We start from the raw sequence: 27,302 nt of genomic DNA, 5'->3' as shown, positions 1-27,302 counted from the left end.
CTGGAAAGGGAAGCGCCGCTCTTCCCCGCTTCCTCCCCGGTGCCGGCCCGGGAACCGCCCCGCCGCCCAGATCACTTGCCATTTGCATTTCTCCGATGCTGGGGAGGAGGAGGAGGAAGAGGAAGAGGAAGAGGAGGAAGCCTATGCCCAGGGCGGTGAGGGAGAGGAGGAGGCGAGAGCCGGCGGCGGGGCCAGGGCCGCCGAGCCCGCCGCCTCCCGGGCCGCCCGCACGGCTCTTGTGCATCCGCCTCTTCCTTCCCCCCGCGCCGCCTCCGCCGGGGGAGCCGGCGGGGGCCGTACGTGCCGGGCCGGCAGCGAGGGGAGGGTCTGCGGCTCGGCGTCGCTGCAGCAGCGCCGGCCCCGCCGCGCCGCCAGGGACCGGGTGCGGGCGCCGCCGGCTCCGCGTTGCTGCTGCGCGGCGATCGCCGCTGCTGGCGGGAGGGGCAGGGATGTGAGCGGTCGGGTCGGCTTGCCCACCCTCCCCCCTTTATTTTTTTTTTTCCCTTCCTCTCTCCTCCAAAAAAAAAAAAAAAAAAAAAAAAAAACAAACCAGCCAGCCAACCCCAAAAAACCCAGAGGGCGTGGGGGGTGAGAGGGGGGGGTTCCCGTGTCGCCGCCGCCACCCTCCGCTGCTGGATCCGTTGTGAGGAAATTGCCATTCGCCGGCAGCGGCGGCACATCTGGGCGGGCACATCTGGGCATGCAAGATCGGCTCCCGCCGCCTTCCTCCTCCTCCGTCCTCCAGCCGGCCGAGCGGATCCCTCCGGGCCGCCGGGGAGGCTCCCGCCCGCCAGCCCCAGGGTCCATCTTTCGGACTGAATATTAAAAAAACTGGCAGCGCGGGGAGGGGGGGTGGGGTGGAAATAAAGGCTGCTTTTTTTCTTCCCCTGGGATTTATTTCATGGGGATGTGTTCAAGACAAGAGAGGATTCAGAAGGATATTGACGTTGTGATCCAAAAGTGCAAGGCGGAGAAGGACTGCCTGTTTGCAGGTGAGTTTCTCTCCCGGGCGCCAGGTTGACGGCGCGGAGGCTCTGCCGCCGCCGCCCGCCCCGCACCGGGCTGCCGCCGCCGCGGCGGCCGTGCCCTTCGCCGCTGTTCCCGGCAGCGAGGGGCCACCGCCGAGCCGGCGTGTGCCTGCCCTCGGCCCCCTTCTTCCTCCTCCTCCGGAGGGCATGTGAGGGCAGATGGGACCAGGCGCCGGCCGGGAAAGGTGGGGGGGACGACGACACATCCCGAGTCAGGGATGGTGGCAGCGGCCACACGCAAACCCGGGCGGGTGTGGGCGAATGTGTCCGTGTGCGTGGCCCCCCCGCTGCCTGGCGCAGCCCGGCGCAGCCCCTGTGCTTTCTGCTCCTCGGTGCATGCCTTTATCCCCGCTCGGCCGGCGACAAGCGTCCCACCTTTCCGTGCTAGCACCCCCCTCTCCCCCCCGCCTCCCCCCGGGGTTTCGCGGTGCCGGCGCGGTGCCGGCGCGGTGCCGGCCGCGATGGGCCGTCGCAGGAGCCCGGCTTGTGGCTGCCTGTTGCCGTTTCTGACAATGGAAATCCCTGCCGTTGCCATAGTACCAGGCACTTGTTGCGAGGGGCTGGGGCGGGGGGCGGCTGGGGGATGTTGCATTTCGTCTGATTCACGCCCGACCACCCCCCACCCCCCTTCCACCCACCCCCTTGTCGGCAACTGAATGCTGCTCTGTAAAACCTCGGTTATTTCAGCCAAAATAAAGACAAGTTGTAATAATGCATCTCTTTGTCTTTCAGATTTCAGGTATTCAGACTCCACCTTTACCTTCACCTATATTGGAGGCTCCAAAAGGTACTTTTTTTTTTTTTTTTAGCAAAAAATCATTTCCTGGTGGCAGCGAGGTGCAGTGGTTCAACACAGTGGCAGGCTTCTTTTGTTTCCATTCCGTTTGCAAGGAGGATCAGTAAATCATCTGCCTTCGTGCAAACGTAAACCGAGGAGGAGGAAGCGTGGAGGGAGGTGATCAGAAAGGTGATCCTACTTGTCAGAGGCTCATTCCTCTGAGTGCTGCTCTGCACTGTTTCTCTTCTTTTCATTTTTATGTGGATATGCAGAATTTCTGCTTAGGTATAAACTTAACAGAAGCATAGCAAAGGTGTCAACGTGATATAAAGTTAATTCGTGTTAAAAAACTGCGAAAAGTTACAACTTTAATAACCAATAGGGCAAATTTCACATCAGCACCTTATTCTCTTGCATGAGAGCCATATTTAGTCCCATGACAGATGCAAGATTGTGAGCGATTGACCAAATCAGATTCCTGAGACATTAAGTGAAATGTCAGTATAGCTTATAAGGCTAAAAAATGCTGTTATTGAATGGCAGTTTAAATATTATTTCTAAGTGGTTCTGAGCTTTTGGTTATAAACTGGATTGTGCATGTACACATTTTTAATTATATTTCAGCATTTGTTGTGTTTATCTGTTTTCAGAAGGAAATACATGTAAAAGCGTGAATGCACATCCTTTTCATTTCCCTGTCTCTTCATTACCTTTTTACTTAATAAGGTGTTAACAGTATATGTTACGTCATGCTCTTATCTTTTAGCCAGATTTTATTAGACTTGGCAATAAGTCTTGGTTTGATTCCCCCCCCGCCCCAGTTCATCTGATATCTTTGGCAATTGTTTTTCTTTCCTGGGGTATGCCAGGTTAAAGTACTGTATTCCTTGCAAGGGAACCTTTCAGTGCAGACAGCACTCCCGCAGCCATCGGTTCTCCCCCGTGCATGCTCCGTGGGCTGGCTGCAGGACCAGGCTTGCAGATGTTCCACAGGCTGAGAGATTGCTTGGAAAAATGCTTTCCCAGTTTGCTACCCTGCCTCTTCCCACTAAAAGAAAAGACAACTTCTGTCATTTTTCAATGGAATGGAATAGTTCACCCAGCAGCTGAGAATCAATGCATTTTTAGGTTGCTTGTAGTATACTCTTTCATTTAGGATTTTACTACAAGAAAACATACACTTCGGTCTTGTTTTAAAAGACAATTTTGAAAGGCTTGATACAGTAAAAATTATACATCAGAAATATTATTTATCATGTAATTAAAACAATTTAATTTGAAAGTTACTTTGCTCAGCTTTCTAAACCAAATATTGCAGCAAGAGATCGGGAAGTGAAACCTGTCTATTGTTTCCATTTTCCAAGCTGAATAAAGTGAAAAGCCTGAGGGCATAACTGATGGGAAACAAACTGGTTTATAAATATTGAAACAAAACGTTGTCACTTGTACAAGGAGAGACGGAAGACGACCTTACATCCCGCAGCCTTGAATTTTTCCTGGGGTCAGCATTTGCTTAGGAAACTTGACTGGAAACTAGTCTCAGGACCTTGAAAATACAAACTGAATTGAGAAACAAACATTATGCTTACAGAAAATGGTGGAAGTGCGTTATTATTTAGAGCATACTCAAATTTCACTTTCCTTTTCACATTTTAAGGACATTTAAAAAGTATCCTCTGAGATACGTGTTCCATGTTCTCTGCTTGTTTGTATTGTGATTTAGAAAGACTTTTTACAATATTCTTAGTGTAGAGTGGTGTACTGAGTGGCCAATTTACGGTAGTAAGCTCTCTTGTGAAGTACATAAAATGAAGACCCTAAGCCTTGACTATTAAGAGCCAAACTTCATTTTCTCACATGGAAGATGAGTTATTGGTTTCTTCTGGGAGAAGGTGCTGCCATACTGCACTGTGCAGCATTCGGGCAAGTCTCCAGTACAGGGTCAACAGCAGTCACTGGTACGCGGTATTGGGTTAGGAGAGCACAAGGCTTTCTAAGGATCTTTTTCTTGCATTTGGCTGTGATTATTTTCTTCTTCTTCCTGCCACTGCTGCAGCTGTGAGCTGCCTGAGGGGTGACTCCCATTTTTGACTATTGCACTCAGGACTTGTCCCTGAATTACAAAACCTCTGTTAGCTCATGATCATAGACTTGAGTATCATCCGCAGGCCTTGTCCACCTACTTCAGATATTCATCCTGATTACTTTGTTTTTCCAACTGACAGGGATGCGGGCTTTTGAGTAATGGGCAAAGGGGTGGATGTTCACTGGGTGGTTGTTCAAACCAAGAAACAGATTTAAATGAGTAAGAGTAAAAATGGTGTGTAAGGAAGATTACAGGACTGTAGCACTCATTAGTCGTGCTTGGAACTAAGTCTTTTTTATGCTTTATTTCCTTTTGATGTTCCTTTAGGTCAGTGTGTATTATGGCTTTGTTTTAGCCATAGCAGTTAGATACAAGAGTGGAAACCCTTAAAAGAAGGCAGTAAGCTTTCTGTTTGAGAAGGTGGATTTTTTGTCTTACCCTTGTCAAAAGGCAGGTGACAATACTTGCAAGTTAAACATCACTGAGCGTTGTCCTCTGCATACTGTAATTGCATCTAGTGCCTGTTAGGTCCATTTATCAGTAGTCTTATTTTATAAACTGAGAGCCAGATTCTCAATAAATCAGTTTAAGTCCATGGAAGTCAGTGTACCAATATTATTTCAGTTATGGTGAAGACCTAAGATTTATTTGTGTTTGTTCTTTAAACTGTTAAGTTTATCTGTGTGAGATTTTTCTTCTTGGGGCCAGCTTCTCTGTCTTTATCTGATTTTCCCCTGTTGCTTGCATTGATTGCACAGCCTCTTCCTACATTAGTACTATTCAAATATTGAGGTAGTACATAACCACGCTGCAGATCAATCCAAATAGATGGGCCTGATCCAGAGCACATTTATCATCACTTCAGTGGAGTTAACTTGTATTCCCACAGTAAAGTACCGAACCAAACCCCGAGGGCATGACTTAGCTTTTGTTCAAGTACAGAAGTTCCAGGGAAACCAACTGAAAACTATTATTTTTTTATTCTTCATATAGACCTGTTCCAACATTTGACCTTTAGGTGATATTAAGCTATTATATTGTGTAAATAATCTATGTGTAAATGATCACTGGATGGGCATAAATACGCTTCATGGAGATTGTGCATTTGCAGGATTTTTCTTGAAAAGTTAGAAGGGAATAATCTCTGTAAATACAAACATATTGTGTGAATTATCATAAATGATCTCCTACCTATGTAGTTCAGTTAAACTTTTTGGACTGTATTTCACTATACTTCTTTAAAAATAAAAACACCACAGCGTTCACACTTCCAAACAATTAGAGTTGTTTGACACTGCAGAGGTGCTTCCCAGTTTGGGAAGGCTGTAATCAGCAATTTATTAGCGAAAGTGCATATTTGTGCATAATGTGGGCACTAAATACGGGGCAGATTATTTATCAATTTAATAATTTTTAATTTAATTGTCAGAAAGCACTAAGTAGGGTGATAGATTGCTTATAAAGTGAGGTGTTCATTTGGGCGCTGTGACTGTGCAAGATTTACTCTTCTTTAACTACATCTGGCAGAAAGTCAGAAATGGCTGGATTTTTTATGCTTTTTACTGCAGGATCTAAAAAAGGGTATTAAAGTGTGAACATGTCAAGTTATCTTTTTTTCAAAAAAAAAAAAAAAATCTCGTTTCCTTTTTCCTATTTTCTGCCCCTGTATGAAACATTGCTCCTCCAGAAACCGTGCAGACTGAACAGAACTGTTGAACTGTCATCTTTCAAATAAAAATGCATGATGCCCTGAAGTTGTTTTCACTTGGTATGTCATTTGACATGGTTTACATAGAAGCAGTGCTTGGTTGTCCTGGAAAAAAAGATGTTTCCTTTTTTTTTAGTGTTTTTCTCGCCTCTCCCCCCCTCCCTTTTTTTTTTTTTTTTCTGAGGCTAAACAAGGACATCATATCAGTCCTGAAATAAATACCTCTTCATTCAAATATGTACTTAACTTCCATTGGCAGAAAGGGATGATGACAATAAGGCTGTGCATGAGAACAGATCAGATACTGCAGCATATTGTAAAGAAACTAGATAAGACCTGTAAGAATGGAACACATTAATTTTGTCAGCAAAATTCCCATCTCATATTTGCATAGAGGACTCCTGTGTTCTGCTTTCCATACTTTAGCACAATGATTATAACAATGGCAGTTCTGAAGAAGCAAGAAAAGTTGAGTTTTGGTCTGAAGTAATTGGTGTTTTTTGCTTAAAATAATGACAAATTGTTAATTTAGGCTGTTTTGATTTTGAATATTTGGCTTTTTGTTTTCTATTCAAGAGGTTACCACATAGTGCTTAATATTGTAGTATCAGAAATTTTCATGTAAACTGATGAATTAATTCCCACCTCACTGTAGCAGTGAAATATTTCACAGCTGGGGAGCTATGCCTCTGAAAGAGTAACTAAATTGCTTGTGGCTTTCTATAGCTAGAGATGAAAACCACTATCGGCAGTCATAGCACATTGTGTCCACCAGGTGTTTGAACCACTTGATGATAAATAGATACAGATAACCTTTTTTTTCCCCTGTTAGTGGTATGCCCTGTTGCTGCTTACATGAATTAAATAAAACTGCCTACATGAGAGATTCGATTTGGTGAATAATTTGGAAATTCTGATGTCACTCTCATAACGCTGAAAGTCTTCAGTACAAAAAAAGTGGTGAAGAAAAATGGTTTGGGGGTAACTGATGAGTGTTTTTATCTTAAAATTTATGTTCAGTTTATATATACTGTAGCAAAAGAGGAAGGAGAGAACTGAAAAACATTTGTTAAACCGAAACATAAAATTGTGTCCATCAGAAAATACCGAAGTGGAATAGTTTTCTGAGCATTTTCATTTTTTTCTTTCCTTTCCAAAATGATGTAATTTAAGACCAGCCTTTTTTGGATAGGTTAGTTTTAACCTAGCTGCTCTGTCGTGTTCATTGCCTGGCAGTGTTCATTGCCTGGCTATGCAAGGTTTGGGAAGAGAAGGTTGGACTGTTCCTTTTGGAAGCAGCGGTGGCTTACATAAGATGAAAAGTATCCATGAAAGTATGACTTAAGAAGATGATTTTTTTGGAATCCATTGCTCTGAATGGTTTTAGTTTAGCTGGAATCGGATTTATACAGGGCTTAGGAAGGGCTGGCACAAGCACAGTTCATCTTCTGTTGCTGATGGCTGTGCTTAACTTTGTGCTCAGGTTATTAAATATGTAATTACATTCCTAAAATATACCTCTACTACAGTAAGAGAAGGGTGAAAACTAGGTACACAGCTTGTACTTAGCCATCTGTTTATTGCTATTTCAAAATACCTTGATAGTACATCGTCTTTCAATTTTAACTTTCTTATCAAATACGGCTTAACATTTTTCCTGTGACCGCACCATTTCCTGTGACAGAAATCTGTGATATGAGACAGGAATCTAGTTTAGATATAACATGGCAAGCATTATGATTTCCATTTCTTCATTAAAGGTTCTGTAGATTAAATAAGGTTGAATACAGCCTTGGGTACTTTTAAAAACAGTTTTGTGTCAGGTATTAATTAAGTTTCAGTTTTAAAATCAAAAAGCATTTTCCGTTCTGTGAATTCCTGCTACCATACCTATTCTGACTTTATACTACCTTCTAGTATTGGCAGAGTGCAGTATGTACATGAAACCTACCCATACATTCCTATAGATAGTTTTTTGATAGATACTGCAAGAATTTCAGTAGGTGTGATTTAACAAATGATTCATTCTAAAAAGAGATCTAGTACAACACCATAGTAAAAAAGTCAATGTGAAAAAATGCAACGTTGAGGGTTTGTGAAAAGCAAAATCAACACCATTCTACTCACGGTCTTTCTGAGCTTGCCTTTTTTTTGATGGTCTTGTGTCTAACAGATTCTTCTCGCCTTGCTGTTAGAAAACCAGCTCTGTCTGAAATTAACCCAGTCCCCATCATTGCATCTTGGAAAAATCACATCCTTCAGGGAGAGCATGGTTTTGTGGAGATGTGTTACTGGTCTGGTGAAGTGAGTGGCTGTCCTCTTTTAGCTGCACCCTGTACTGATACTAAGAACAATACATTCAAATTGTGAACATCTACCTTTCTGTGAGAAAAACGTGTTTTTAGGCGCTTAAATGAATGGCCTGGTTTTCAGATGTGCTGAACTCCCACACCATGTAGTGGTCTCAGTATTACTGTGCCGTTGCTTAGCACTTTTAAAAAGCATCACAATCTTTATGCAGGTGTTTTTGCTGCCATACAAATGTATGCACTGCTGTTTGAATGGTTCACCAGCACAGAGTTGCTTGAGTGCTTGAACGTCTTTACAGAAAACGTTTTCAGTAACTTCTTCTTTCTCTGCTTTCATCACATATTTTAACATATTAAGTACCTAAAAATAGACCTGTAGGCTGTCATTGTTAAAGTGTTAATGTGATAAGACAAATAAATTTGAAAGCAGAGTCCACTCTGACAAAATTAATTTAGATCACTTTTCTCTGTATTGGGACTAATGCCATTTCTGGCTTTTCCTGTTAGTCTCTAATAATTCCCCGTATTTTTCATTGCTCATAAATAAAGAGATGGAGATACCTGTTGGCATATTTTTTCCATGGATTACTTACTGTGCAGAATATGAATTCTCATTTCAGTCAAGAGTCTAATCACTCAGAGTCAAAATACTTATTTTAAAAAGCTTCAGCACCTAGCTGGAAAGTAAATTTTAAACTGCTGGGATAGTTCACTTTAGTTACAATTAAAACTAAGAAAGGGATGAAATGTGAGTAAATCTAGAAAAACTCCAATGTATAATTCTGCCTTGGCAGTAAATAAATCCCACTTAAGAGGACAGCTCTTAAGAATTAATGTCCTCCTTGCTACAGGAGGGTGCAGATTTTTACAGATGTTTCATTGAACTGGCCTCATCTGAGGAAAAGCAGCTCCTTTAAAATTGGTAAGGGTAAAATTGACTCATAAAGATAAGCCTACTATCCTGTACGGCAGTAGCTAGAAAATCTCACTGAAAGAAGAGGGACTAAACAAGGTACAGAAGTAACATCTCCTTCCTCTGACAGCCTTCTGCACGCTCACACAAGATTGCATCCAGCCTGTTTCTATGGGAGGAAGGAGCCTTGCCTAAGGACTGGGAACAATTGTTGCTTTTATGAGTCAGACTTCTCCTGGGAGGACCCATTATCTCCAGGGAGGTTTATGTCAGACATTGTGTTCCCCTACTGCAAGGGCCAAGCACCATCGTGCGTGCTTTTGGCACGGTGTAATCCTGTGGGACTAAGTCATGGTTCGGCACATGCTCACCTAAGGTAACAAGGCAGAAAACAGTCTTGGGGAAAGGCTGGAGGGTGAACATCTTTCTTCCTGTAGCTTGCTTGAAGGCAGGTACCTGCCCGAGCCCTCTAGAAGGCTTTGGCTTCTCCTGGCTGTTGCAGAAGACCACGGTGTGTCCTGGCAATGAGGACTGAGCTGAATCACTTTCTTCTGAGGGAGACTTCTGCAGTGCTCAGTGGGAGCCTGTCTGGAGCAAAGAATCGAGGGCAAAGAGGAAGCTCAAAGAAACTAACAAACCCTCTGGATGTCTGCTTCCAGCCTCAAGGCATTGATCAGAAAGACAAGGGACAACAGCGTGTCTCTTGTGTAATGAAATGTTCTGTTTGCCGAAAGAGAGTACAAAAAATGGTGATATACCATTTGTAGAGAGAAGTATGTAATTAAAGAATAAGTTCCTTTCAAACTGTGTAGCATTCTACATTTCATCTCATATATTACAGGTTGCCATCTTGTCATCTTGTTGCTTTAAATGAATGTTCCATTTTATGTTTATAGATACGAATTTTTCATATTTTAAGAGCCAAGCTAGAAGGCAGGATAACTTTGCACCGTTCAGCTGTCATGCTTCTACTCAATAAGGTGTTTGTGACAGACAGCATTTGCTCTCAAGTGAAAAAAAACAGCCTATGGGTTAGACGTGGTATTCCAGGTCATTAGCTTTTCTGCAAATGGTAGAATATTTTATTTTATTTTATTTTTGTGGCGTTGCTCATTCTTGCTTGTTCTTTTTCCTTAATGTTGAAAACTTGGTCTTTGATGGGGAGTCCTCACCCCGTAATAATCATACATACAGCAAAATATGAAAATAATTAGGATGCTTTTCTGTCAGATTAGTACCTCAGGTTGATAAAGGTGTTAAAACCAGGAGGCACTTCGTTGTCATAAAAGTACTTGCTGATACTCAGCTGCCTGATCTCAATTACAGCTGTATGAGTCCGAGTAATTCCTCTGATGTGATGGGGCTCGCTTGGGTCCACAGCAATGCTGCTCAATTTTTTATTTGACCCTGCTTGCTCTTAGTGAATGGCAATCCAGGTCATTTTTTTCACCTGGAGGGGAGCTACGACGACCAGAGTTCTGTTTTCTGCCATCTTTCCAGATGTATTCTCATTTTTCAGTACCTTTCTGGATGGTGGGAGAGCTGCAATTTATCCAAGGAAAAAAGCTTGCTGTCATGCATTCTTACCAAGTCGCTGGTGTTGCAGAGAGCGCAGACAGAAGGCCAGTTGTCAAAACCATGCTTTTCTTCCTCTGTCCTTTTAGCCTTAGCATCTGAAAACCTGGTTGTCACAGAGTCCTCTTTTAAGAACATAATTTGCTAGGCCACATGAAAACCTCTTTATCTTTCAGCCACTCAGTATTAAATCTTAAGCTGAGTCCCAACATGGTTTCAGAGCTTTTTGTATAGGTATAACCATTGGTCGAAATAGAAACGGTGATTTCTTAATGAGGACTATTATGTGGAAACACCTGAAAGGAATATATTGACTTTGTCCAGAAAGTGAAATCTGGCCATTGCAGTATATATTTGTGCAAAACAGTGGAAATGTTAAAAAACAACAAAAAAAATAGTTTTATTTCAGTATTTCAGACAAAAAAATGTAACCTGCAAGTATTAAAAACTTTTGGAAAACATATATTTGGCTAATGTCTTGGTATGGCAGTTATGGACACTGTAAACAGCCTTCTCTTATAGATAGGGATTTATATAAATTAAGGTAGTCTACTGCTTTAATACAGTTCTATGACTATTACATGAAATCTTTTGTGCATGGTTGTAGCTCTAATGGCGTTACAGCTGAAAACAGCTTATTAATTCTTTTCTTTTAAGTTAGAGAATTGTTTTGCTATAAAGGCTTCTAATCATCCTATAGAACAAGGCTTGTTAGGCTTGGCATAAAATTTCAGTAGTAGGATGTTGTAGGCTTCTATGTTGAAGGAGGACTCATGTTTTGCCAGTGTGTGACAGGAAGAGTGAAACCGGATACGTTTAGGTGGCAATGAGAGGACCATAACCTCTGCAAGAATCTCCTTGGGCATATACTAGTTTTGTTAACTCAGGCCAACAGAAGTTTAAAATTAGTTTAGTATCGGTCTCTAGAGCGTGAAGTAAAGTGTCAGTCAGCCCACCAAAGGTGCAAGCTCTCTTGCCTTTAGCAGACATATGTGCCCGTAGTTGGTTTTTTTTTCTTTTTTTTTTTTTCCCCCCAAATACCTGTATAACACAAGCACAGCATCGCCTCTGGCATAGAGTCCTGCTTCTACATGTTCACTGTGCCAGATTTAGCTTTGCTGGACTTTTTACATCAAACTTCAGTGTTGGTTAAAGCTGTTCTACATTCATTACTGAAGTAAAATTACATGGATTAGCAGCCACCAGTTTAGTTCTTATTAAGGTATTTTGCTCAGTAATCTAAGGACATCTACAATTCCATGTTTTGGCTATTACATTTTTTTTTATTTGCTTTGGTATTCTCATTTAAAATGACAATCTAGTGTTTATTTTATTTTAGCTATATAGAATGAATTAAAAGAAATGTATTCTCCCTGTGAACCGTACTATAAGGAGTAGATGAGTTGAAGGAGACTTCAGGCTCTTCTGTAACTGAATTTATATTTTACTGATAAGCTTTTATTTGTTTTATATTGTCTGTCTCGTGGTGAATAATTGCTTACTGTACTGTTTCTGTGTTTAAACATCAATAACTAGATATTAAAAAGCGTATGCCTTTATTTTAAGGCATGAAAAAACATTCATCCTGTGGTTCAGCTAAAAACTGACCTTTGCCAAGGACAACAAACACACAGAGATACGAAGTGCAAATACCTTTTACATCTAGCACTGTCTGGCTTCAAGGCTGGCATGGATGTGTGGAAGACGCTGGCCTCCCAGTGTGCTAATAAGGATTAGGCATTTGCTGTCTGTGAAGAGACCAGGAGTTGAAGTTACATGAGTCGGGATAAAAATTACAAAAGCTATTGATTTCACTCGTGGAGCACATAAACCAGTCATCATTTAGGGCCAAGAAAAGCATTTACCGTGCTTACAAAGTCCTTCCTCATTTCCCCTATTCACAAGGTGTCACCAGCCAACAGCAGAGTGGGTCAAGTCTCTGGCTGCAAGGCCATGTGAAAGGTGTCACGTCTTGTCTGGCGTGGCAATTTCTAGAGTGTTTCCAGCATATTTCAGTGCATGTAACAGTTGCAGAACTTTTGACAAAAGTGCCCAGCAAATCATCATAAATTGCTAGTATTAATGAGCCTTTCACCATTCCTCTGCTTGCTTGCAGCTTATTCCCATCTGTATTTTGTCCCAGGTTATTTCTCTGTTGTACTTTATGTGATGTAACATTATTATCATATTCTCAGCTAATTTAAATTGACAAATTGCCATGGAATTCAGTAAAGTCGTGCCAACTTATAGCACTGAGGACCTGTCTATAATTATATTCATCTTGTTAAGGAAGTTTAAATAGAGCAAAGCTAAATATAAATGCAGTATGTTATCTTCATTGACTTCTAGTGGAAGAGTTTAATATATGCGTGATTAGTTATATACCAAAGTGAAATTACACATTATTTGTGTTTGAATTTTAGCCTACAAGGTAAGGACAAGTTTCATGGAAGCTGATAAAGTGAGATCTAAATTATATTCTTTGGGAATGGCTTGTATTGAAGGGGAGGGATGACAGCAAAATAAGGCAGAGATGCCTGAAGTGATAGAGACCTGAGAAGTTCTCCTGCATAGCAAACAGGTGCTCTCGGCAGTGTGGCACCCAAGTCTCGGGTTTACACGTGTGGTGCAACCCCATGAGCAAAGGCACTAGCCAAGACACCACGCTGGTCTCTTTTTGCATTTTCAGTGCTAGGGTGAGCTTGACACAGCACTTGCTTGTCTGTGTGCAACGCAGATGTTCCCACAGGATCCCTCTGGCACAAGGAAGGTCTTGTCCCACAGAAAGTACCACCTCTGCACTGCGTCTTGAGAGATCATGATGACTTTATTCTGCAGAAGTTAAAGAAGGTTTCACACCAACCCTGACCATGCCATTTCCATTTCAGCCACGCTGATGGAGAGCGTAGGCAAATTACAGTTTTCTTTCCATTCCTTCTGGCCTTTTGTTTTCCAGAGAGGTGCTCTGCATACTGATTGATTCTGGCAAAAACTGCGATCTGTTGTGTTCATATTGTTGAAGACAGATGTGAAATAGTTGTTATTAAACAGCTATACTATGCAAGTTAACAACATGGAGCAGCTATAGATAGCTTATCTCCCAGTTCTCTTCAGATTATACGTATAACCTGAAGTTCTGGTTTCAGTTCTTGGGAAGTTTCACCATACTAACAACGGGTGCTCAGACTGTTAATCAGAGCAATCACACGTTTGTTGCTGTTCGTTATTCTGTTTTCGGTGTCTAATATGTGGGTGGCTAGAAAAAAAATCACTACTGAAATAATTGCAGCTGCAGCCTGAGTTGTTTGCTGATTTAGGTTTAAAAACCTCTTTTACCTGGGATGTTTTTGAGATTTCTGTTGTACCTAAGTAAGACTGAACAGAGGTGTTTAGAAAAAGCCTGTATTTCAGATCTTTCACTGTAGATGCTGCACAGGTCTAGGAATGCATTTTAGCTTGAACCAATAGAAGCTGTATGGTCTTATGTGTTACAGGAAATGTTTTAAATAGAACTGCAAAGCAATGAAAAAAAAAAGGTGTTGCTTTGTACGGTTTCCCATTCTTCATTTTACAGGCTACTAGCCTACTTACTCTTTAAAAAAGATTCTTTATGGACCTCTGGGAGTCTCTCTCCAGTAACTATCTTCTAATGCTGTTCCCCCAAATATAGGAGACCTTCTGGTATTTCCATCAGTACCAATGCATGTATCATTAGGTGCATTATACTATTAATTGTTACTCCACACTTCACAGGGTGTTCAGTACTTGCTTTGGGGATCATCACAATGTTCTTTTAGTGTATTTGTCCAGTAATATGACTGATTGAGGGTGACCTTTTGCCCTCTATGGTACCACTTGAGGGTTTCGTTTGTTGGTTTCTGCTTTGATTTATAATGATGTAAGTGACAGATCATAGAATCATAGAATGGTTTGGGTTGGAAGGGACCTTAAGGACCATCTGGTTCCAACCCTCCTGCCCTGGGCAGGGACACCTCCTACTAGACCAGGTTGCTCAAAGCCCCATCCAGCCTGGCCTTGAACACTTCCAGGGATGGGGCATCCACAACCTCTCTGGGCAACCTGTTCCAATGTCTCACCACCCTCACAGGAAGGAATTTCTTCCTGATATCCAATCTAAATCTACCCTCTTTCAGTTTAAGACCATTACCCCTCATCCTATCAATACACTCCATGATCAAGAGTCCCTCCCCATCATTCCTGTAGGCCATCTTTAGGTACTGGAAGGCCGCTATAAGGTCTCCTTGGAGCCTTCTCTTCTCTAGGCTGAACAACGCCAACTCTCTCAGCCTGTCCTCATAGCAGAGGGGCTCCAGCCCTCTGATCATCTTTGTGGCCCTCCTCTGGACCCACTCCAACAGGTCCGTGTCCTTCTTGTGCTGAGGACTCCAGAGCGGCACACACTACTCCAGGTGGGGTCTTATCAGAGCAGAGTAGAGGGGCAGAATCGCCTCCCTTGACCTGCTGGCCACACTTCTTTTGATGCAGCCCAGGATACAATTGGCTTTCTGGGCTGCAAGAGCATGTTGCCTGCTTATGTTGAGCTTCTTGTCTGCCAGCACCCCCAAGTCCCTCTTCTCAGGGCTGCTCTCAAGCCATTCTCCGCCCAACCTGTATTTGTGCCTGGGATTGCCGTGACCCAAGCGTAGCACGTTGCACTTGGCCTGGTTGAACTTAATGAGGTTGGCACAGGCCCACCTCTCAAGCCTGTCCAGGTCCCTCTGGGTGGCATCCCTTCCCTCCAGCATGTCAACTGTGCCACACAGCTTGGTGTCATTGGCAAACTTGCTGAGGGTGCTCTCAGTTCCACTGCCCACGTCTCCAACAAAGATGTTAAACAGCATTAGGTCCCAGTGAAAAACTCATCCTCTTGCAAACCTGCTGGTGGAGTTTCACAAGGGTGAGCTGGACTCCTGGGTCATTCCTGTGGTTTTTTAAGGGTCAGGCTTGAAAACCGGGTTTGCCTTTGTGCAGATCACCCACCCTGTAGGCACAGGCCCTCAGCACACAGGACCTGTATGGCTAAGGAAATCTGGTGGGGAAGTGTGCCAGTAGGTACAACTGGAGGAATGGGCCATGGGCTGTGCCCTGGACAACGCTGTAAATGGAGGGAGGATGAAATTCTTGTGCACATACCCTCCCTGAAGGCTGCTTCTCCACACCTCAGTCAATGTAGCACTGGGATTCACCTCAGTGACCATCTTTGATGGGAGATGTTTGAGAGCGGGAAGAAGAGCTGCTCCCAGCGGTGCAGTGCAGTGCTGCGGCTGTGGGTCAGAGCCTGGCATCCTGCCATGGGACCAACCGTGTCTGAATGACTGCTCTCCTCCCACGTCAGGACAGGTGTGACTCCTGGCAGACTGGCAGGTAGCAGAGCTCCACAGGACCGTTTGGCGGGAGTCAGGTCAGGTAAAATTAATATTTAACTACTTCAATGAAATAATAGGTATGTGTCTGGAGGAAACCCTTCTGTTGCCAGCAGAAAGCTTATCAGGCAGATGGAAGGAATTCTGTGAGTTCAGTAGCTGTGAAATTCAGATGAAGAGTTGAAGACGGATCACAGACCTTTCTCATTGCCTCCTGGAGGGCTCGGTGTCCTTCAGCTTAAGCATAAAATATTTTCTCTTGGAGAGGACCTAAGCTGAGAGTGTCTCTTTTCCAGTGCTAATTTCATACAGTAATGTAGCATGCACAAAGCTGCAGCGTACGCAGCCGCTCCAGACCATATCTGATGCATGCATGCACGTTGATTTTAGACAAGTGGTGTCAGCTTTCTCTTTAGCACTTTCTCCTTTCTTCTTCCTCAGAGGTTTTGTAGCTCTGAACACATCTGAGCTCTCCATAATGAAAGCTGCATTTTTCTGTGACTCAAATAGGTGTGCGTTTTATACATGTGCATGCAAATCAGTTTTGCCTCTCCGTTTCCTGGTGAGTTGCCACAGTGGCCAGGAGGGTGGCAGGGGTTCTGCACCATTGCCTGGGGGAGCGCTAATGTGTGACCGAACGTGGCGGAGCCTCCTCGCAGGAAGAGGTTCGGCATTTCCTTTTCGGCGCTGCTGCTGTTGCGTGAAGGAGGGCTACAGCAGAGAAATCTGGAGGGAGCAGTATAAAGAAGGAGCATGGGTTGGCGTTCAGCTCTGAGTGACATCAGTGCAAAGTGGACGCCTGGCTGTATGTGGAAAGGCGTCTTTATTAGTGTGTTAAACGGCGAAGACAGAATAAGATGTTATTTGTTGCCATCTAATTTCACCTGCAATTGAAATACTTTAAAAGACAATATGCACGATGTAAATACCTGTTTTCTCATTATCTGTTTACCTCTGTATTTTCTCTCAGAGTTGTTTATCATTTATTTTTAATGATAATGAATAATTCTGGTAAGAGGTTGAACCCGGGCGTGTTACTCACTATGATAGTGTTACTTCCTCCAGAGATACAATGCCAAGTTTTGTTTCATTTTATTTAGAAGAGCTGAGGATGGCCAATACCACACCTTATTCCAATATTTCTAAACAAAATTTTAGAAGAACTAATTTATGCATCTGACTGACATGCATTCAAAGCTCAGGTAGGTAAAACGGCTGAACTGTTCTGCCCCTAGTATTTTGAAGTTCCTTGTCAGATGCTGCCCATGGCTCTGCAGTGGCAGTACATTGATGGGACATTAGCTGCTCCTGAGTGAGAATCCTTTACGGTTCTCAGGCTTCAGTGATTTCAGTGTCTAATGATTGCAATATGCTTATGATTAACTAGATAATACACTCTATTGAAAAATCCTTGAATTGTGAGGTGAAGGTTGAGTGGGCTGGGGTGACGTTGGGACTTCCCTGCATAGATTGTTTCTGTTTTGAAGTCAATCGGTCAGAACTGCTGAGGTTTTTATTGCTGTACTTGGTAAGTTTCAGGAGTTTATTGCATAAACATTTTCATTTTGCTGCTGATCAGTTTTTTGACTGAAATGAAATGCATAAAAGGTTTCTACATTGAGCCTGTTCCTCCCCACCTCTAGACTATATAAACTGATGAGATGACATAAGCCTAACTAAAGAGAAAGAGCAGTTCAATTTCCTTTACATGGTCATATTTTTCCTTTATCATTCCATTTATTTCAGTTAGAGATTACTGAAGTAATTGAGGCAAATATTTAATGTTTGGCCAAATTTCATTTGAAAAGAATTCCATTTATAGTTCAAATTGCTTTGATGTGTTTTGCTGTTTTAATACCTGTAGCTGCAGTCATCTGCGTAAAGCTGAAGCAATGATACTGTTTTTATTTACACTCAAAGAACTTAACCCTGTGTATCTGCCTGGCCATCTATCCAGCTAAAAATCCTCCTTATGTGTGTACATAATGTATATTTATTTACAGAGGCTTCAGGTACTCAGTGATTCCTTTGTTCGTATTATTTGTATTAACATTGGCCATCTCACATGGTCGATGTCATGGTCAATAGTATTTTGAGAGAAGAATAACTGGTATGAGGACTATCCATTAATTAAACCTGTGAGGAATTCTTTGTCTGAGATTTCCATCAGGTTCCTCCAACACGTGACATTACCATGTTTATGTTCCTCATACAAGCACATATTTCTGTTGATGATGAGAAGTTGGGTCACTGAACTTTCAGCTTTCATTACTCCATAAGCAGCTACTTCACAGTTACACTGGTAAAATGGCAAATGACCCTGCGGAGGTGTGTTGAGGAGCAGCATGGTAAAAACATTCATCTTTTAGAATAAAATCTGAGAGAACTTCACCAGACCTTTTGTTCCAAAATACAACTAAATGTTTTGTGGCAATGGTTCCCTTTTCTTCAGTAGTGTGTGATCCTGCTCTAGTTCCAGGGGGATGCTCAACTGTGAGACTCCACAGCACATCCAGCCCCACAATTAGGCTCCTCTGGCCTGAACACAGACCATAAATGTTTCTAAAAACACCATCATTGTCCAGGCCCTTTCTCCTTTGTCATTCAGCTGCGGAGGTTTCTGAAATTTGGTCTCACGATCCCTAAATCCTTTTGTACGCCTGTGACTAATTGTGTAAGACTGCTTGGACCCCGGCAGCTTGGATGCAGGGTCCAGAGCAGAAACGTAGGTGCTTAGGGGACACGGCTGGTTAGGAACGGAGATGTCAAAAGACTTCTTAATGAGCATTCAGTCTTCTGTCTCCTGGGTCAGCTAATGAGTTCCTTTTGTGAAGTGAAACTCTTCTGATGTCAGTTGACATAGCTTCATGTATTTTTCAATGGAATTTTGCTCTAAATCCATCTTTTAATACAAAGCAGTTGTGAGATTCTTGCCTCACTGTGGTGTTTTCAGTAAAATGACATTTGCAGCTCCAGCGCGCCTTCTGTGTGAGATTCGGGAGCCACTGAATTGTGAAGGGTACATCAAGCCCTTGACATCTAGGATATATTTCATCAGTAAAGAAAAATAACAGCTAATATTTTTTTTCACTGTTAAGGTCTGTGTATTGTGATCCCCAAATAAATATATCTCATTCTTACAACTTAACCTCAAGCTGCTGTGGTGCAACGGGGGTTGTAACCAGTTTCTGATCTCATACGTTCTCCTTCTGAGAACCTCTTCCTTTTAAAAAGGTTAGAGATAATAGAAGAGAAGGTCTAGCTTAGATTATCTTTCACAGATGGGTATGCACTGATGAAAAGATGTAATCCAATCATGAGTTTATGAACCTGAACACCTGTACTGTATGAATGCATATACTTGCATTCAGATATCTGAAATAATGTTAAGGTGTTACTTAGTGGCACAAGGAAAGGTGACATACAGTTGCATCAGCATAGGCATCTGTGTATCTCACTCATGACAATGCTGTCAGGTCAATTTTAAAGCAATATGATTATGCAAGTCTTGCCCTAATGTAGCTTTGGTGCACGTCTCACAACTCAGTGAAGGCTCTTGTCTCGTTTCATTGTGAAGTCTACAAATGCAAAGGTTTAGTGACATCAGGGTGTGTCCCTGCCTTCGCTGGAGAGCTTTTGGACCTTGCAGGAATAATGCTCTTTCACTGCCCCATGTCCAGCTTCATGCCTTCCAGCAGCTTCGCAGGTTGGAAATTCATAGCTCAGCCTAGATAGACAAAACCAATCCTCAGCTGGGTGTGCTGGAGCTGCCTTGCCCCATCAGAGCCACCACAGGTGTAGAGAAGAGGGTAACAAGGAGATGGTGATGGAGAAACAGGGCGGCGGGGAATGGGGAGCTGAAGATGTCTGGATGCTGATAGAAAGCGTAGAGGCAGGGACAAGGAGATACACACATGCTTTGGAAGGGAAAATAGAAAGACAGGTGTGAGAGCTTCAATCAGTGAGAAAACACCGCCAGTGAGGGCATGTGAGGAAAGATCCTCTTGGGAAAAAAAAAAAAAGGAAAAAAAAAACCTCTTGAAAAAAAAAGGAGAGGATTTAAAAATGTGTTATATGCTAAAGAAACATACCATTCCACATTGAAATGATTAAAATAGGCTAGGAATGAAGGGGAAGATACATTTTGTGGCTGGATTTACAGGCATAAAATAGACTACAGAAAAATAAAATAGGGTTAAAAATCAGAACAGTGTGTAACTGTGTATGTATTCAGTGCAGCTCTGTAGAATAAGGCGGGTTTTATTAGTATGTATTATGGACAAAAGTCCATATAGACTGAAACCTTGCCTCTCTCTTGCCAGTCATCAAGTTCTTGATCTAAAGCATGAGGCCTCCAGGTCTTGCAAAGATGTGGTTTTTTCATATGGGTAAAGAACATAGTCTTTATTAGTCTCATTCTTAGAAATTATAGGCCCATTTTAGATTTTACTCCTTTTAAAAGAGAAAACTCAAGATAGATAATCTGTTGGGGAAGCTGCCCCTAAAACACTGCAGTCTGATAAAATCATAGGACATTTTTAATAGTGCCCATGCTGTGTACCTTGATCAGATTCAAATTTGGCTTTAAATTAATTTGTGTCCCTGTAACGTATGAGTCTTATTGCAAACTGTAATAGCAATCACTGGATCTAACTCCTGTCTGAACTAGCATTTTCATTTCAGGCAAATTAAATCTGTGTTAATTATAGAATAGCTTTTGGATGTATCTGGCCTAGGTTTCTTATTAAAATACTTTACTTTTTGGCTGCAGTCTGAAAACTAAATACTTGCATATTTGCATGCATAAAGATGGAGGAGAGGTTTGTAACATCTGTCTAATTGTCAGTGGAGTTTTAAATATGGATTGCAATCCTGATTCACATAAATTTACTCATATAAAGAGGTTACGGCGGGGGATGCTCAGGTAAGGATTCAGAATGAAATCTGCAGAAGTATGTGGGGACTGTGGTAGGCAGAGTTACAGACGGGAGCTGCAGTGACATATGGGCTGTTGCTGGTCCTCTTATGTGTATTTTAAAAGGAGCTCTCGTGATATTCCTGCATCCCTGGGCTGCATCAAAAGAAGCGTGGCCAGCAGGTGGAGGGAGGTGATTCTGCCCCTCTGCTCTGCTCTGGTGAGACCCCACCTGGGGTACTGCGTCCAGCTCTGGAGCCCTCAGCGCAAGAAAGACATGGACCTGTTGGAACGGGTCCAGCAGAGGGCCATGAAGATGATCAGAGGGCTGGAGCACCTCTGCTGTGAGGACAGGCTGAGAGAGTTGGGGTTGTTCAGCCTGGAGAAGGGAAGGCTCCAGGTAGACCTTATAGCAGCCTTCCAGTACCTAAAGGGGGCCTACAGGAGAGATGGGGAGGGACTCGTTATCAGGGAGTGTAATGACAGGACGAGGGGTGAGGGTCTTAAACTGAAAGAGGGTAGATTTAGATTAGATATCAGGAAGAAATTCTTTCCTGTGAGGGTGGTGAGGCAGTGGAACAGGCTGCCCAGGGAAGCTGTGGATGTTCCATCCCTGGAGGTGTTCAAGGCCAGGCTGGATGGGGCTTTGAGCAGCCTGGTCTAGTGGGAGGTGTCCCTGCCCAGGGCAGGGGGTTGGAACTAGATGATCTTTAAGGTCCCTTCCAACCCGAACCATTCTGTGATTCTGTATTCCTGAAGTCAATACCTGAGACAAGACTGGACATCACTGAAAAGGTAATATGCTTGATTCTTTTCAAAGTTCCTTTTAAACTGGAGATGTACAGTCTTGTTGAGACCCACCCAAGTTAAAATAGAGAAGAGGGAGAAGAAAAGTGGATCTGGATGCATTTAAATATTTACAGAAACACTCAAATTTGGAGATGTCCATACTGCTACAAGAAATCTAACTTCACAGCACACACCATCTGGTGCCTGTGGTGGTCAGCCCCGTGGGGCGGCTCAGCCCCCACAGCTGCTGGATCTCCCTCCCCAGTGGGAGCCTCCTGGGGGCAGCTGTCCCGGCTCTGTTCCCTCCAAAACTCAGGTCCACCCCTAGCCTACTTGCTGGTGGGGCAGAAATGGCCCTGAAGCTGTATAAGCACTGCCTACTAAAACATCCCTGTGTTATCAGCACTGTTCTGGTCACGCATCCAAAACACAGCACCATACAAGCCACTATGAAAAAAATTAACTGCATCCCAGACAAAATCAGTACAGTACCATACTTTCATACTGGTAATGCAAGAAATATCTAGCACAAACTGAAATATCTAGCACAAACTGAGAGGACGTATGTCAGTCTGCACTGACACTGGCATTTATGGGAATTTTTCTCCCTACAGGAAGAAGGAAATAAGTTGCTAATTATTTCGCAGCTCAGCAAGTCCCTTTCTCCCCTCACTAATGACATTTAAATTGTGAACAATTTCCTTTGAAATCAAAAAAGTTTGATGGAACTATAACGAAGCAAAAAAACCCCACCTCTTTTAATCTTGTTGTATCCTTTCTTTCCCACATCTCAGACTATAGCTCACTTTGATCTTAAATTGTAACAATTGCTACCTACCTGGATTTGCATAAAATCCATTAAATGTTTTAAAATGTAATTGAAGCATGTTAAACAAATATTTGTTCGTAAGATTGCTTTAATTTATATGCCTTGTGTTTCATATAGGTGTAGACATTAAATCTGCATGAAACAAAAATCTGTGGTGAAGTGAGACACCAGGGCCACTCTTCCGGGTTCAAGGAAGTTAAGTCAGGTCAAGATGTCATTCTGCATTTTATTACTCAGAGGATTTGTTTACCTGACCAAAAGGTATTTTCCTCCACTGATTCACTTTAGAATAAACCTTTGAACATTGCTGTTCAACAGTCATGAGGAAAAAAAATGTCTGAGGGAGAATCTGATTTAATTCAGATCTTCCTTTTTAATTTAAGACTTACAGTAGCAATGGGAACTCAGATGTTCAGCGGACCTGAAAGACGAATGACATTTTTATGCTGTCGTGTATTTAATCCATGAGTGCTGCGACACTTTAAAATTAAAATATATGGTCCCATTAACTGTTTTTCAGTGTATACATTTCGTAAAGAAGAGTGTTTGTTGTGCACCCTCAGAGCAGCACAGGGCTGTGGGTTAGAGCCAGTCATCTGTGTACTCTCTGGAGGCAGCAGTGGGAATGTCAGCCCCCTGGCTCCCGTTCTTGGAAGAGTTTCCTCTTTTCTGGAAGAGGAATAAGATTTATGTAAAAGACTGCTGCCAATGCTGTTTCTTAACAGCATCCCTTCCAGAGTGTTTCATTAAGATCTGCTGCTGCTGAAACTGCACAGCCACTGAGGTCTGTCGGTGGTCACGTTTGCAGGCAGAGCACGAGCTCTGTGTTCTGCCGTGCAGAACTGCTCTGTCTGAACGGTGGGATGTACTGGTGACACTCCCAGTCTACTCTCTGCCGGCTTGCATAGGAAGCCCCGGTGTATAACCAAATATGCTCAGACTATCCTAACGTTCCTCCCGTTTAGCATAAGTGCCCTGATTCTGCTGTGAAAGTGGCCTTTGTCTATCTCTGTGTGTGTGTGTATATATAAATATATATATATGTGTGTGTATATAAAAACTCCAATGTCTGTAGATACATAACATCTGTAGATATTTGGCTTCTTTTTCTAAGGAACCTGAGGCTCTTGTGTACAAGGTAGCTCTTGATACTGAACACTTCTCCCTTTGCAAGAAGCATTTTGACTGCTGTGCCTTCTGCATAGAAGGCATTTTGTGTTATGAATGCTGTTTTGTGTGTGTTAGAAATGCTTTGTCTGACAGGAAAGGGTTATCACGTATCCTAAAGATGCTCAGCGTATGAATTCAGCTGATCGCCCCTAGGGAAGTGAGATCTTCCCAGATGATTGTTTTGACCGTGGCTTTCATGTACAGGTCTACCTGGTCACCCATGGTGTTTTTGAAAAGCGCCATTGTCTGACCAGAGTCCAGTAGGTCTCCCTAGCCAGATCCTCATCTTCCAGAGAACGAAGGCATTTTTTTGGGCCATACACTTTATAACAATAGCAGCTTTTTAGAAACAGGTCAGACTTACTAGCTTTGTCTCTTGACTGTTGTGGGTCCTCCTCCAAAATCAAAGTGGTGGTGAGGGCAGTGAGAAAAGGGTAAACCAGGACAGGGAATTGGATGGAAGGGCACGACAAGGAAAGCTTCAGGGCTGCTGTTACCTCTGCCCCCTCCTGTACTGTCAGTGGGAGGTGGAGTCTGGGTTGTGTAATTGTAGCTTCCACATTTCTTTGAGTTTTGTAGAGACCACCACTCTTTTTTTTTCTTTTCTTCACACGTTACCCGGGCACAGGCATGCTGTTGTTACCCTTCCAGGCTTGGGACCACGTAGCCTGCAGGTCCCAGTGCTGCTGCTGATGCCTCAGGCTCTGCACTGCTCATTAACGTTTGTTTCCAGAGCTTCACCTCCAGGGTGGGTTTAGGCTTTAACTAGCAGCTGTGAAGTGAGAGGTAAAGGAAACAAGTAGAAGGTAGGTTCAGCATGGGTTTCTTGTCTCACATTTGCGTAATTTAGCCCATATTATACGCAGAGGCTGGTGGGCTTGTGTCTTTGCTGCTGTGAAGCATCCTGTGGCCCTGGGTCAAGGTCTTCTCTGCTGGCTCTCATCTGTGTACACCACCTTCCTGGAGCCCAGGCTGACCCCCAGACTTGGGTCTTGCCTGCCTGCTGCGAGAGCCCTGCTGCCTCTTGGCCCCTCTCAGGCTTGGAGCTTCTGTCCGTGATGGCAGCATCGGAGCCTGGACTCTTTATTTTTTGTTGCTGTGGAAGTTATTTATTTCCATGCTTAACACTTTTTTTTTTTCTGAAAAAAACAGAAAAGACATTCTGTGTTGAGGTAACCGTACTTATTACTTACTAGCTCTTAATTGCTGTGGTGTGTTTTTTTTTCCCTGACAAATTGGTAGTTGTTATTGCTCTTCTTCTAGCGGAAGGAGCACAGTTCAATATGCTGTGAGAGTGAAAAGCAGCTGTTAGACATAAAAATAGAGGCAGTTCATAAAGGCAAACCAGAATTTGTGTGTTTTATATACACAGATTCACCCACGGCACTACAGACAACATTTTCAAGTTTTGCTTGTGCTGTCTCCCTCTTTCTGTAAAATTTTTGTCATGCCTCCAGTTGTACATGCATCTTTTCTATATGAAAAAAATCCAGGCTTAAGATGCCCAATGGAGATACTCTTTTTTTTTTTTTTCTAGGTGCTTCTCTCTTGCATGTTGCCTTCTGCTGTCCTGTCTTTCTTTGGGGTTTTTGTGCCTGAGTGGAGACTTGGAACTTGGAGGGGGGGGATGCACCTAGCATTGTGCAGGGTTCATCTCCTCGAGCTGCAGTTGCTGCCACCTGCACGGCAAACCCTGCGCAGAATCACACAGCTCCTGTGTGTGAGGGCTGAAGGGAAGGCTGCCATACTTGTCAGGGAAGATGATACCTCTGGGCAGCAGTTTTGGAGGAGGAAACTATCAGTTTCAAAGGGATTCCTGTGTGGGTAAGAGCTCATTGTGTGTTGCCAGAAATAATGTGATGAGCACAAAATATTTTTTGAAAGGCTACTTCTTCCATATGTGTAGGTGTTCACTCAGTGACTTTACAGTAGAGATTTGGCAGAAAGGTTAGTATGTTTTAAGCACCTATTTCGTAGTATATAGTATTCAACTGTGTTGGCAAAAATCGAAAATACTATTTTTCTTTTTTTCTGGCTCTCAGCTGTCACATTCTTAATCTTCGTATGGTCAGAGAACACATGATCAGTGTAGTGAGTTCAGTATGTTGCAGAAAATATTTTATTCTTAAAAAAGCAAGCCTGGAGTACGTGCCCGAAAGCCAGAAAATAGTGTCTTAACTGTCAACTCTTTTCGTACCTCAATTTCACCAATATCGCATGGGAATAATGTTACTTTACCTTCTGGTAGTATTCTGAGATTGATTAGTTTATGGTGCTTTATCAATATTAAATCAGAACTGTCAAATTTTGCCATCATTACTGCAAGAGCAATTGCAGTTTCAGTGCTAGATGATTTCTGCTCCCCCATCTGAACTCTGTGTGCTCGCCTGCTGTGGCTAGTGAGAAAATTATAAGGTAGTCCATTTACTTGCCTAGTAAACATCACCACGTTTTCTTTTTTCTTTTTTCTTTTTTGCCTTTGCTTGTGCAACATTGACATTCGTTTTTATTTTGAACTACGTATGCAGTTGGTACTTTAAGTCTTTGTGGATATGTACCTTAGGATTTGACATTTCAGTGCTTGGCTTTTCAATGATTTACAAGAATTTACAAGGATTTACGTTCACAGTTTATGCTTGTGGCCGTGCTCGTTATTTTCCCGGGTGCTTTGACATCCCTTGATATAGGGATATAGGGACTAGATGGGGAAAACGTCTTCATAATCAACATGGTCTCTCGTGTGTACAGCTATCCAGTTTGGAAAACTGAAGGAAACAGATGATGCAAATTCAAGATTGAAATGGGTGAAACATTTAGGAAAGTGTGGGTGCAGAGGCTGGGCAGTTCCCGAGTTCGATTCCTCATTGTATGTAATCCAAGCAGCTGCAGGCTGCTGCCCAAAGGCAGCTTTTTCGTTGCCCCCTAAAAAGAGGCATATGTGGCTATGCTAACATCCCATCCCTTCCACCGGTGCATTGATTTGTTAAGAGAACTGATGATTATGGCTGCACAGACGTTAGATGCAGCACAAGGGAGAGGCTACATGGGTAGCTGGATCTCCAAAGCAGTGAAGGTGGTGAGAGGAGGGGAGAGAAGGGGATGTCTCTTTTTGGTGGCAGCTGCCTGTTTAGGTCCAACTAAAGGCAGTACAAAGCTGCTCTCTTGGGGATCTCATATTTAGTTAAGTGTGAGATCTTTCAGTACCACTATAACTTGTTGTCCTTGTGTGCGCATATCTCCCCTGTCAGTCAGAACATTTCCCTCTCCCTTGGTTTTGGCTTGTTTTGCTTCATTCCCTGTATTTATACATTTGTCATCCCAGGCGTAGCTGTGTGCCATACGCATTCCGATAGAGAAAGCCGTAAGCATCTCGCCTTGTTCCCCGGTGGTCTGGTTTGGATTTCATTAGGCGTACACCTTCTGGTGTTCAGTTCCAGTGACGCCAGAGAAGAGGTGATGCACACTGTAACATTTGCTCCTTCAGACTCATGTTTTTATGCAGAGAGCACGCTGAGACAATCTCTCACTGTCTTGCAGCGGCAGGAGCAGGCACATCCTTGCTGCACGCAGAGCAGTTAAGGATTCAGGAGCAGTTCCGCTCCCACTAGGCTCTGGTTAGAGCTGACAGGTTGAGAATTAGCTATCAGAAATTTTCCTTAGCCTTAATATTAATCACTATAGGGCAGCAGCGATGGTATTATGACTTCCAACTATCTGTATCTGCCAAAGCAGGTAATTGTGGTAACTAGGCTGCGAGCCACGTCCTCACACGTAAAGACAGAACTGGGAAAGGAGCGGGTGTGTGTTAGATGTACTTT

General features: G+C 43.0%; 1 protein-coding gene across 2 annotated transcripts in view; it reads left to right on the top strand.

Moving 5' to 3' along the window:
• Positions 1–868: 868 nt before the first annotated feature.
• The window catches only part of PARP8 (poly(ADP-ribose) polymerase family member 8), a 123,770-nt gene continuing 97,336 nt past the window's right edge, over positions 869–27,302 (top strand). For both annotated transcript variants that reach the window (XR_008463834.1, XM_054185827.1), the window contains exons 1-2: positions 869–992; positions 1,761–1,815. Coding sequence is in view for 1 of the 2 variants with exons in the window: in XM_054185827.1 (XP_054041802.1) it covers positions 902–992; positions 1,761–1,815 (146 nt within the window). In the remaining variant the exon portion in view is untranslated. The remainder of the gene's footprint in view (positions 993–1,760; positions 1,816–27,302) is intronic.

This window comes from Rissa tridactyla, chromosome Z, assembly GCF_028500815.1.
Source record: "Rissa tridactyla isolate bRisTri1 chromosome Z, bRisTri1.patW.cur.20221130, whole genome shotgun sequence".
In the NCBI taxonomy this organism is placed as follows: domain Eukaryota; kingdom Metazoa; phylum Chordata; class Aves; order Charadriiformes; family Laridae; genus Rissa; species Rissa tridactyla.
This window is presented reverse-complemented; position numbering and strand designations above follow the sequence as displayed.